Source organism: Pteronotus mesoamericanus, unplaced genomic scaffold (assembly GCF_021234165.1).
Source record: "Pteronotus mesoamericanus isolate MK-2021 breed Mesoamerican mustached bat unplaced genomic scaffold, CSHL_Meso_final contig_263, whole genome shotgun sequence".
NCBI classification, from domain to species: Eukaryota; Metazoa; Chordata; class Mammalia; order Chiroptera; family Mormoopidae; genus Pteronotus; species Pteronotus mesoamericanus.
Genome location: NW_026555112.1, coordinates 10,121,380 through 10,134,694, shown reverse-complemented (window position 1 = coordinate 10,134,694; position 13,315 = coordinate 10,121,380). Strand labels below are relative to the sequence as shown.

Below are 13,315 nucleotides of genomic sequence, written 5' to 3'. Positions count from 1 at the left end.
TAGTGGCTCGGCTCGGCCGAGCCAAGGGAACCCCGGGGGCGAGGCAGAACCACAACGCGGCACGCCCCTATTGCTTAGCCACGCCCCGCTGTGGGGTGGGGCGCAGGGCGCTTGTGCGCGCGCGGGCACAAGCCGTAGCGGGAGCGCGCGCGGCGGTGGCCACCCTAAGCTGGGCTCCCGGAGTGTTTATTTGCATGCGCGGGCGCGCGCCGTCCGGCTGGGCGGGCTCCGCGGAATTCGACTGCTCCGCGGTCCTAAGGGAAAGAGGAGGTGGCGTGAAGTGAGCGCGGATGTTTTATTCCTGGGCCACAGTGGCTGGGGAGCCGAAGGTGAGGGAAGAGGTTGGGGCGTCAGCTCCCCGGGAGGACTTGAAGTAGCCACGGCAGTGTCGGGGGTGGCACTGGGCCACCCGGGTGCAGCTGCTGCTTAAGGGAAGGAGTGGCAGTCCGAGTGGCCCTCGTTTCATTGTGTCTGGGGTGGGGTCCACCGAGAGAGCGGCCCACGGGCCAGGCCTCACCTCGGTGTCCCGGGACTGTGTTGCCCGCCCGCGGAGGTCACGCCTACCTCTCCGGCGGTCGGAGGTCCCTCTGAACCTTCAGGAGCTCCGGGCTGCGGAAGCCCAGGTGAGGCACCTGGGAGACTGGGACTTGTCCTTCAGCCTTTCGGAAGTCCCCGTTACCGCCCCCGAAATTTGATTTCCAAGTCTGCTTACTGGGATAAGCAGCCTTGTCCTCACAGGGCTGCTTATCCCAGTAAGATCTTGGTGCGAAGGTTTAGGTAAGTTTGCACCTCGTTTTGCTCTCCGAGCCGGTTCCTTGGTGGTTCTGTACCGATTTCAGGGACTCAGAATTGTGGGACAAGGTACCTCCTCTACCAGGAAGAGCAGTTCTCTAAAGAGGAAGTAGTTGACTATTAACGGTTTTCCTGGATGAAAGTGCCATTCTTTAAAAAGAAAAAATAGATTTTACATCTATGAAGACTTTCGACTTTTCATTTTGTGGCCACAAAAGATGGGACACTGAGAATTTGATCATAATATTTCAGTTTGTGCGCTTTAAAATTTACGTATTGTTGATAGGGCTAGGAAAAGTTGGAAATTAGGTTCAGATTGCCAGAGTTCAGAGAGTCTATTTGCTAGGCAATTGGACATAATTTGAAAAATTTGTTTGGTCAAATTGAGTTTTGTTACCAAAAATTAAGGGGTGTTTTATATTTAAATTGAGATCATAAAAACATTATTAACATTTTAAAAATGTTATAGCCGTGATTCTAACCATAACTTTTTCTTTTGTCAGTTTCATGCTGGACCTGGGCATTCTGTGAACCTTGACAAACATGGGCAAATGCTCTACTCCCCTGTTTGGTGGCTCTTTAAAAATATATAGTCATTACTGAAACTTAATGATTATTACTCATTTTTTGTGCAATTTAAGTTACTTGTGCCTATCTCTGTTTTTGCACTTAGACATCACATTCTAATTATCTTAATTTTTTTCCGCACTAGATTGTGAGTTCCAGCAGGGATATGATTTAATCTTTTTCTGTATATTCAGAGCCTGGCGCCTAGCAGAGGCTCAAGTGTTCATTGAATGAATAAATTAATAAACGCATTTAGACACTCACTTTAATAAATTCATTGGCTAGAGTTCTGTTACTGTTTTAAAAACTTGCAAACATTCTGATCTGGGTTGTATATCCATGGCAAAATTTGCATTCTGTTTGAAATAAAGTTGGTAGAAACTTAAGTTTTACACTGTAAAGAATATGATTCTTTCTTTGCTGTCTCTTAATCCAAGAAGTGACAACAGTGGGTATTTCCTGTTGCTTTGTCATTCTTAGCAGCTCAGCTGAAACAGTGGTGGAGTGAGCATATGAGAAATGTGTTTACCATTGAAGATGGAGAACTGATGCAGATGTTGAGCGAGAACTAATAATACCAACAACGTTCTATTTAGTCTTATGTTGAATAAAGAAAACAAGAAGTTTTTAAACGTTAGGACTTAAGTATCGTCATTGTTTATAAATCTTTTATTTAAAAGGAAGTTTTTTATTGTAAAGTGATAATGTACAGTGAAAAAAAATTAAGACACTATAAAACAGTACACAAATAGACAGGAGAAAAAACCTTCAAGTCTTGCTACTTAGAAGTAACCCAAACTTTTTGTTGAACCAACTTCTGAAGATCTCCCTGTGTATTTACATATTGCCAACACACCTTTTGTGCTGTTCACAGTATCATATTCCTAATTTTTTTCAATCAGCAATGTGGCATTTGCATCTTTTCATGTCAGTACATGGAGGTGTGTTTTATTTTGAATGGGCATATAATATTCCATCTTATATACAAACCCTAATTTTTTAATCCATACTCAGAATAGTGGGCATTTTGGTTTTCATCGTTTCTTTCTCTCTTAAACAGTCTCTGTTGCCACTTTTCTGTGGACATTTTTTGCATATCCATGTGAGTGTCTCATCAGGATAAATTCCTAGAAGTGACATTGCTGGGTTAAAGAAAGTGCTTACTTTCAACACTTTTGTATCTTGTATTTGCCTTTCAGAAAAGTATCCATTTTGTACTCACCTCAAGTAATGTGTAAGAATGCCCATTTTCTTGTACCTTTGAAGGCACTGGGTCTTATCCATTAAAAAAAAATCTTCACTTATGTATAAAGGACCCGTGGACAAAGCCGAAGTGGGGAAGGATTGAGGGTGGGAGGTGGGGGTGGGTGGGGCAGGGGAAAGTGGTGGCGGGAAAATGGAGACAACTGTATTGAACAATAAAATAATAAAATCTTCACGAAATATATATATATTTTTTTTTACATTTCCTGATTATGAGTGAGGTATACATCTTTATTATCTTTGTTGGCCTGACATATATTTTGATGTTTGTCTGTAGCTCATGATTAACAGCTCAGAGAGAGAAACGTTTGAGGGAGGATGGATGCAAAAGCTCGAAATTGTTTGCTTCAACATAGAGAAGCCCTGGAAAAGGACATCAAAACATCCTACATAATGGATCACATGATTAGTGATGGAGTTTTAACACCCTCTGAGGAGGAAAAAGTGAAAAATGAGGTAAACCTCTCTGAAGCAGTCTGTGCTTTCTTTCAGATTTTTAGAATTTAGGCCTTGGTTGGTTGGCTCAGTTGGTTGGAGTGGTGTCCTGTACACCAAAAGGTTGTGGGTTTGATTCCAGTGGAGTATTTGATTCCCTGTCAGAATGCATATAGGAGGCAGCCTATCAATATTTCTCTCAAATCGATGCTTCTCTCTCTCTCCGCTCCTTTCTAGAAATTCATAAACATGTCCTCATGCGAGGAGTAAAAAATTTTTTTCTCTGAATTTATTTCAGAATTTGCACTGGTCTCCACTAATTTGTTGTAAACATATTCTTTGTAGTATACTAAACTACTACTTTCTTTTTTTAGCCTACTCAACAGCATCGAGCGGCATTGCTAATTAAAATGATACTTAAAAAAGATAATTATTCCTACATATCATTCTACAATGCTTTATTACATGAAGGGTATAAAGATCTTGCTGTCCTTCTCCATGGTGGCCTTCCTGTCATCTCTTCTTCCAATGGCAAAGATTCAGTTGGTGGAATAACTTCATATGGTTTGTATGCATAATACTTTCTATCATGTTGCTATCACAGTGGCTACATTGCTGCAGTTTTGTCTTATTCTAGATGGAGTCTGCTGAAGACAGTGATCAGTTCACTGAAAAATGCATGTGAAAAAATTATGTTTTCCAATCTAAATATTTTTATTTGCTTCTATATTACCTCACATTTTCTTCTTGCCCAGTGAGCTATCGACTACAGAGGTAATAGTAGATACCCTAAGTTTTAGAGATAATAAGACAATTTATAGGCCTTTATTTAAGTTCCTCAGTTCTGTGTTTATGCATAGGAAAGAATAAAAATCTTTAGAAATCTCAGTTCTTGAAAGGAATTCCGTATTCCTCCCTTCATGCTCTCCTTCCCAGTCTTTAATATGAGAGATTGGAGTCAGAGAGGAATAGGGTAAGGGCAGATACAGATGGAGATTTTCATTGTCTATGGTCATCTTGAAAGGCATATGTTTGCTTTTATTCTGGTTTTTCTCAGAAATTAGTTGAAGCTAATATGCTAGCCACGTTTTCTTCTCTTGGAACTTCTGAAGCTAAGGCCTCAGGCTTATTCTCTTTGGTTATTACGGTATTTGAGTAACCATTTCAAAGTTCTATTCATACTTGTTTTGTTTTGGATTTCAGTAAGAACAGTCCTGTGTGAAGGAGGAGTACCGCAGAGGCCAGTTGTTTTTGTTACTAGAAAGAAGCTGGTGAATGCAATTCAGCAGAAGCTCTTCAAACTGAACGGTGAACCAGGATGGGTCACTGTATATGGAATGGCAGGTTGTGGGAAGTCTGTATTAGCTGCAGAAGCTGTTAGAGATCATGCCTTCTTAGAAGGTAAGTTTTGACTACCGTATGTTGCTGGCTAAGGAGATATTCTTTAGTCATTGTATTAGTTTCCTATTGCTGTTATAATAAGTTACCAAAACTTTGGTGGCTTATAATAACACAAATTTATTATCTTAATCATTTTGCAGGTCAGAAATTCAAAATTAATCTTGGTTAAAATCTGGGCTTCAGCAGGACTGAGTTTCTTCTGGAGGCTCCAGGGAGAGTTCTTTTCCTTGTAGCTTCTAGAGGTGGCCTGAATTCCTTGGCTCATGGTCCCTTCCTCCATTTTCAAAGCTGGCAGTGCATAGCATTTGCACGTCTTTCTCTTTCTCTCTGATCTTTGCCTCTCTTGTCACATCTCTTTTTCTGACTCTAACCTTCTTGCCTCCCTCCTATAAAGGCCCTAGTGATTATATTACCACCAGGATAATCTGGGATAATCTTATCTCAAAATCCTTAATTTAATTGCATCTCCAAAGCCCCTTTTGCCATGGAAGGTAACATTTACAGTTCTGTGGAATGAGATCTAGACATCTTTGAGGGGCTATTATTTGGCCTACCGTAGTATGATGAAATTTGAAGTTTATTTTCAACCTAGCCTGTCACAAAGAGGGTTGGCTACCCAGGCCATTAAATTCATATATTATCAGATGGTACTTATTATTACTGGAATGAAACTAGTTCCCTTGTATCTTAATAATTGAAGGAACTGTAGAGTTGAAAAAATATCTTGAAAGGCTATATCCCTGCCTTTTAGGCAGTACTGGACTTATACATTCCTGACAGTTGCATGTCTGTTTTGGTATAGAGTGCTGTGGGGAAGGAGATTCTTGGAAACTCAGTTCCATGAATTTCATTTCTGTAATTAATTTTATTGGTTGCTGGTCTTTAAAAATAAAAATCTTTAGTAACTTGTCTATTTTATGGTAAGCCCCAAGAAAAAGTAAAGTTGGGAGCTGGCTATAGCAACTGATTCGTTTTTGTAGGTAGGTTTTACAGATACATTCAATATCTGGTAATTGACTTTTCTTGTTTCAGGTATTCATGTATTTGGTAAATATTTGAGAGTTTCTTGAGGTGCTCAGAACCGCCTTGGGCACTGGAGATCCAAAAAGAAGGCACAGCTTGTACACCTAAGGAATTCACTTACATTCTAGTAGGGGAGATAGATATGTAAACAAATTATGATATATGAGATAAATTGAACAGTAGAAACAAGTATAAAGTACAAAGTTAGAATGAAGGAATGAAATGATATCTCTCCAGGGAAAGAGGATGGACAGGATAGGTTTCCTAAATGAGAGGATTTAAAAAAACTTTTTCTATCGTTGCCTGAAGACATTTTTTCAGAGCTTGTAGAAGGAGGATGGGAGAGAGAAACATCAGTGTGAGAGAGAAGCATCTATTGGTTGTCCCCCACAATCCCCTAGACCTGCAATCATTCATACCAGGACTGGGGATTGAACTGCAACCTAGGTGTGTGCCCTGGACCAGGAATCAAACCCGCATCCTTTAGGTTATGGGATGGTGCTCCAGGCAACTGAGCCATACTGGCTAGAACTAAATGAGATGACATTTTAGCTCTAGTTTGGAGGAAGAATAGAAGTTTGCCAGGCAGACTAGGTAGGGATGGGAGTCTAGAGTAGGTGGGGAGGGTAATGGGTAGTGATTGGAATGGGGAAGGGCATACTGTACAGAAGAGGATTTAGGGCATTTGGCAGGTGTACTCTTGACCTTAATGAGTCTGATAAGTTCTCAGGGTATTTGTCAGGAATAGCTGTATAGCTCCCTCAGTCTTTGGATTCCTCTATTCATTAGTGAGTTCTAGGGTAATTTTAAGGACAGTTCCTGATTTTGAGTTGTTAATAACTTTTTTCTTTATAATACATAATTAGCTATTAAGACCCTTTATGATGAGATAATAGAATGAATGGAATAAATATTAAACTTTTAAGAGATTTGTAAAGGTGGAGGCTAGGGCATATCTGTTGTATACACAAGGCTTGATTTGTACTTCAAGCCTTTGTCAGCAGTATTGGTCTTACTCTTGTTGGAAGATGCCCAAGTTCTAAAGCCTGATTTCCCCTACTCTATTATTAGAGAGAATTTTCCTCAGACTCAGCTCTATGCAGATCTCAGGGCTAAGGATTGATTGATTGATTGATTGATTGATTTTGACCTTTACTGCAAAGTTGATCACCAAAGATATTTCACGGTAAAATTGGTTTAAGTCCCTTTAGTATAAAGAAATAGGTTTTTTCTTTCAATATTATGATGAGTTTTTAATAAAAATACACAATAATGTACTAATTTATAGGGTAAAAAGTGTGCCACTCAACCCAGTTTAAATTACTCGATTATTGGGGTAATTATTTTATTTTTAAAAATTTTTTTAGAGGAGAAGGGAGGGAGAAAGAGAGGGAGAGAAACATCGATATGAGAGAGAAACATTAATCCATTGCTTCTCATATGTGCTCTGACCAGGAACCGAACCTGCAGCCTAGGCATGTGCCCAGAATGGGAATAGAACCAGCAACCTTCTGCTTTGTGGGATGTTGCCCAACCAAATGAGCCACACTGACCAGGGTTATTAGGGTGAATTTTTAATTTTAGGGGTTAAAATTGACCAACAACTTATGGAATTAATTGCCCAGGAATCATACTGTATAAATTGTGTTCTTGGAATAGATTTTAACTATTTTGTTTTGAGAAAATGTCGGAGATTGTAGCAATTTTCTGGTGCATAGTGAGTGTAATTCATATTCCTCATATGCTTTTGTGAGCTCTTAAGTACAGAGGATTGAGTTAATCATATTTTTTAGTTCACAGTCCTTGCCATATTAGATCTGTATAAGTCTTAGCTTCTTACTGTGTGTATTTTCTTTAAAAAAATTTCCATTCTCATATCCCTTCCCCTCCTCTAGGGAAAAACATTCCTCCTGTGTGTTTCCTCTACACAACTGCAACACTACATTTCTGACACCACGTGTGAATTTTCTACACATCCAGCAATTCTTTAACACCAGCTCGGTGTCCTACAATTTAAACTGCATTCCAACAGTGTCTGGAGGTAGCGTCAGATCCCACTAGTTATGAGTTCAGTCTCACAGACTGCCCCCTACCCCTCCCCCCTTTAGATGACAGTCACAATTCCAGATCGTTACCTGTGCTTCTGACCAGAGGTTGCCTCTTCTTGGGTTTGATTAATTTGCTACAGCTGCTCACAAAACTCAGGAAAACATTTTACTTACTAGATCACTGGTTTATTATAAAAGGATATAACTCAGGAATAGCCAGATGAAAGTGATGCATAATGACAAAACACGTGGGAAAGGTGCGAAGCTTCCACAGCTTCTGTGGGTAAGCTACTCTCCCCAAGGCTCCTTGTGTTCGCCAGCCCAGAAGCTCTCCGAACCCCACTCTTATGAGATTTTATGGAGGCCTCATTACGTAGTCATGATTGATCAAATCATTGGTCATTGGGGATTGAGTACATTCTCCAGCCTCCCTGAGGTTTTAAAAAATGGAAACTTTCTCCAGAGTCTGTCTATTTGCTTCTGTTCTTCCCACAGTTTCCTTGATGCCATTAGATTATTAATTGTTACCAGGATAAACCGTGTGTGAAAGTAGGATAGGGTTAATTTTCTCTGAATAAAGGCAGTTTTTTTTTCCTGATTAAGTTTTTCTGAATGAATTATAGAAATCATCCAAGGCTAAATTGCTCCCTCTTGTGCTCATAGTCAAAATGTTTAGATTCCTTCTGAAATATGGAATTCATGCTTCAGTATTTATTGTCATTTTGTGATAGCAGGATTTTTGCAGATCAGTAAGTTATTTGGTCTGTCTTTATTTTGAAAGCTGTTAGTGTTTTACTTACTTTTTTGCTTATATTTATAACGCTCTCATTTATTAGTTTTAAACTTAGGAGAGAAAGACTTTATGTAGGTAACAGGTACTTAAATTTAAATCTAAAGAATTTACTAGATAGCTATGTCAGGATACTTTCTTTTCCTTGTCTTTAATCCTGGAATGATTAAAAAATTTTTTAAAAATAGCACAAATTAAAAAAAAAAACAAACCCTAGGAGCAAAAAGTAGTTTAAAACTTTGTTTAAATATTACAGTTATAATATTTTCATTTAAAAAGAAAATAAAATTCTTCTCACTTGCCCTTCTCCCCTTTTTCTAAATTCTTCACCACAGATAATCATGGTTAACAGTTTAGAGTGAATTGTTCCAAACTTTTTCCTGTGTATTTACAAACGTTACACCCATAGAGCATAGCTACACCACTAGGTGGAGCCAGAAAGTGAAACAGAAATCAAGGATTTACTGCTTTGTAACTGTTGACTCACACGGAAGGAAGCCTAAAGGAACTTCTGGAAGCTTTCAGGAGTAAAGCGTAGGACTTGTCTACCTTCTTAGACCTTTGCACTGATAATCAACCTGTGCTTCGTAGCGCCATCTTTACCTCAGTTATCACAGAGTCCTCTGTCTCTTGGTCATGCGCTGTTTTTTAGATTTTCTCATGCAGTTACTACTCAGTACATTGCCAAATTCTGATCTAGGTCTCCTCCCCTCGTTCCCAACTCTTCTGCCATACCCTGCAGACTTCCTCCTCTGTGACCAGGAAACTCCCCTGTCATCAACCCCTTCTTAGAATGTTTACCTTTTTGTCTTACTGGAACTGGGCAGTTCCCTGAGGATACCACCTTTTCCATAGCCTTCTTCACTGGTGTGGCAACTCTTTTTCATTTATATCCCACATACTTCATCACCAGGAAATGGGAAGATGTTATTCTTGCTCTGTGTTGCCTCATTCAAACTATTAATACTCTTTCTTCAGCTAAATTCTTTGTCCTTTGAAGCTCATTTCTTCAGTCTTTCCCAGTTGTGTCCTCTCATTCATTGATGACTGGAGTTCTTTTTTAAAAAATTTATTTTTAATGTAGAAGGGCAGAGTTCATTTCTTTTTTTTTCTTTTTCTTTTTTATTTTTACTTTCTTTTATTTACTTTTAGAGAGAGGGGAAGGGATGGAGAAAAGAGGGAGAGAAACATTGATTGGTTGCCCCTCACATGCCCGCAGCTGGGGCCCTAGCCTGCAACCCAAGCATGTACCCTGAACTGGGAATTGAACCAGTGACCTTTGGTTCACAGGTTGGTGGTGCTCAATCCATTGAGCCACACCAGCTTGGGCTGGAGTTCTTAATAGTAAATGTAAGCCCTTCTTTTTTGGGGCATACTCGGTGATTTTAATATCTCAGTGGATGAGTCATCCAAAATCTTGGCCTCCCACTTCCTTGACTTCTTTATCTTTAGTAACATTTTCTTCACTACCCTTTAGCCATATGCTTTCCTGAACCCTGGCCTGAACTCTGATCCTTTGAATTACCAAAGGGATACCACTTTTGATATGAACATTCTATTCTACTCTTTGCCTGCTTCTACTTACTCTGTTCTTAAGGTTCACTAGTACAGTTTTCTGACCTATCAAGAAATATCCATTGATTCCATAATATCCTTACTATTTATCTTATCAGTCTCCTCCTAGGCTTGGGTCTAGATTTTTATTGCCGATCATTTGGTTGCTCCTTAGCACATACTCTTGGCTCTTAGGTTCTCTCCTTATCTTGGGTGAAGGTTGACTCCTTCTTTATGTTAGAAGATGGAGTAAGTATTCATTCTTAGTCTCTGTTGCTCATCCAGGTTGTTAATTGCTTCTTTTTTGCTGGGGCAATCACCCAACTGAGTTTCAATTTAAATTCATGATTATAAACCTTGGTAGTTTTACTGGGTTTATTTAGTGGATATGTAACTATTGCATCAAGGTTTATTGGGTATAATCAGAAAACAGCTTTACTCTTTTCCCTCATTGCCTATTTAAAACTCTTCTTTGGGACAGATTCTTTGACCTTGTACAGGTTTAGTGTCCCCAGGTCACTGCAAATTTTTAAAAAAATTTCATTTTGACCAGGCCAGGTAGCTCAGTTGGTTAGAGTGTTGTCCCAGTACACCAAGGTTGTGGGTTCAGTCCTGGTCAGGGCAAATACAAGAAGCAACCAATGAATGCATAAATAAATGGAACAACAAATTGATGTTTCTCCCTCTCCGTCTCGCTCCCTTTCTCTTTCTCTAAAATCAATAAACAATTTTAAAAAGTTTCATTTCAATAATTAAAATGTCAAGTCCTATTTAATACTCTAAACTTTATATATGAGGTTCTATCCTTCCTCAGTTGAGCCTGCCTCAGGCTTTGGAAACTTGTAGGGGAAGAGGCAGTTCAGATGGACATTGCTGGCGCTCTCCAGCTGTTTCCTGTTGCACACAGTGCTGCCATGAAGATCCTTGTGGCAGAAGAACAGTTTAGAAGTTGAGTGTTGAGGCTGGGGTTTTGAAATCTCATCTCTGCTTTATTAGCTGTATAACCTTAGAAAAATTACTCAACTTTTCTATACCTCAGTTTCCTCGTCTGTAAAGTGGGGGATAGTAATAGTGTCTGCTTGATAGACTACTGTGGGGATTAAATGTAGATTAATGTGTAGAATTATTAGAATAGTGCTAAAAAAAATCTGTCATAAATCTTTGTGCATATATACAAATAATTCTTTGGGATGACTAAGTTTTTAAAATAGTGATTTCTTTTTGTACTTCATTATCTCTGAATACCTGTAAATAAATTACCTTTTGGTATAATATAATATAATATAAGGATATATCCTTATATCTATTTTTTGCTTTTTCTTATATTTTATTATGACATATTATAAATCTTTATGATTAATGCCACTGATATAATGTTACTGTCTACCATATTTTACACATAGGGACCCCTCTTACATTTTTTTCTATCTATGGGGAGCTGATTAAGTAGTGTCTTAAGATTTTCCTAATCTTAAGTTCAAAACTTAATATGTGTAAGGTGCTCTCAGAGCCCTATCACTGAGAAGTCTCTTGCACCCCTTTACAGTTAACATAGCAAATTTACATATTTGATACCATTAATTTCTCAGAGTAACTCTAAAATAGGTGGGATAAATAGTAAATTTCAGTATAATAGATGAGACTGAGGTTAAGTGATTTGCCAAAGATTGTATAACTAGTAAGCAGTAGAGCCAGATTTGAACCTAACTTCTTTAAGTTCCTCTAGAAGAACCATAATGAGTGAGTTACATGTTTCTAGACATTCGCGGTTTTCAGTCAGAGGTGATTTTTACCCCTCTCCTCCAGCTGACATTTGGCAATGTCTGGAGACACTTTTGATTATCATAACCAGGAGATGAGGGGGAGGAATGCTCCTAGCATCTGGTGGGTAAAAGCCAGGGAGGCTGTTAAACATCCTGCAATGCACAGAGCAGTCTCTCACAGCAATGAGTTATCTGGGCCAAAATGTCTAGAGTGCTTAGGCTGAGAGACTATACTGTACAGTGATGATTGATGACATAGGACAAAGATTATGAAATTTTGTTTGGTAAGATTTTTACTGATAAAAATCATATTTACTCCAAACTTCAATTTCTTAGATTCAGGCTGTAAAGCTCAGTAATAACCTACAAGTAAAAATAAAAAAAAATTTCATTTATTTATTTTTAGAAAGAGGGAAAGGGAAGGAGAAAGAGAGGGAGGGAAACATCAATATGCGAGAGATACATGGATCAGTTGCCTTTCACATGATCCCAACTGGGGACCTGGCCTGCAATCCAGGTATGTGCCCTGACTGGGAATCTTAACTGGCAACCTTTTGGTTCGCTGGCCGGCACGCAATCCACTGAGCCACACCAGCTAGGGCATAACATTTACACCCTTAATCAAAAGAAGTTGAAGATGTGATGAGTTTGAAGGTTGAAACAGATCTGCTGCTTTATTAGGAAAATCTTTGAAAGAAGGACTCCTGTTCAAAAACCTTAAGTGTATTATTATTTCCTCACCAGGTTGTTTCCCAGGGGGTGTGCACTGGGTTTCGGTTGGGAAACAGGACAAATCTGGGCTTCTGATGAAACTACAGAACCTTTGTACACGGCTGGATCAGGATGAGAGTTTCTCCCAGAGGCTTCCACTTAATATTGAAGAGGCTAAAGACCGTCTCCGTATTCTGATGCTGCGCAAACATCCAAGGTACAGATGGCTGAATCTAGTTGGGGTATGAAATCCCAATGAGTCTTAATTACTGACACCTTGAGAGCATCATACCCTTTTCTCACTGTTTAATAGAGGGTATAAAAACAAACCTTTTTGTTCCTGCTGTTCTCTCTTGTACTTTAAAAAAAAAAAAAAAAAAAAAAAAGGCTTCCACTGGCCTAAAACTGTGGCTTTTCTCTTCTTTGGCTCCTACCTACCACATCATCTTTTATATACCATTGCATACTCTTAAGAAATATTTCTTAAGTAGGTGAGTGGTCTTTGCTAGAAAATGCAAGATGTTACTTTGAGTCCATTATTTCTAATGGATTAACATTGAACAAGAGACAATAAATGTTGGCAACTGGTAAAGGACTGAGTCAGTAAGTTTTTTTTAATTTAATGGGATCCTTCTATTGTGTTTTCTATTAGTTTTGGGGTATACATGTAACTCTTCTATTTCCATGTACTTCAAGTTTGCTTTATTTGTTTATTTCATTAATTCATTCAACAAATACCGATATAATTATGTGCCAGGCACTGTTACAAGCTGTCTCACAATTTTCACTAAGTCGTAAGGGAGACAGCAATTTAGTGGCTGCTTGTGTTAAGGGTATAGTCGTGGATCAGTCAGTAGTTTGATTTCCATAATCTAGTGGCCATTCTTTTCACTTGCTCATTTAAGTAGCATTGAGTGTTGGGCCTGGGTCAGTGCTGCAAGTACAATGGTGACTGAAGCATTCCTTGG

The 13,315-nt window shown here is 38.9% G+C and overlaps 1 protein-coding gene across 1 annotated transcript in view; it reads left to right on the top strand.

Moving 5' to 3' along the window:
* Window positions 1–13,315, top strand: part of APAF1 (apoptotic peptidase activating factor 1) — an 83,801-nt gene that overhangs the window by 19,567 nt on the left and 50,919 nt on the right. Inside the window, exons 2-5 of the mRNA XM_054574661.1 lie at window positions 2,900–3,078; window positions 3,432–3,621; window positions 4,261–4,458; window positions 12,381–12,564. Coding sequence (XP_054430636.1) covers window positions 2,941–3,078; window positions 3,432–3,621; window positions 4,261–4,458; window positions 12,381–12,564 — 710 coding nt within the window. The 5' untranslated portion in view covers window positions 2,900–2,940. The remainder of the gene's footprint in view (window positions 1–2,899; window positions 3,079–3,431; window positions 3,622–4,260; window positions 4,459–12,380; window positions 12,565–13,315) is intronic.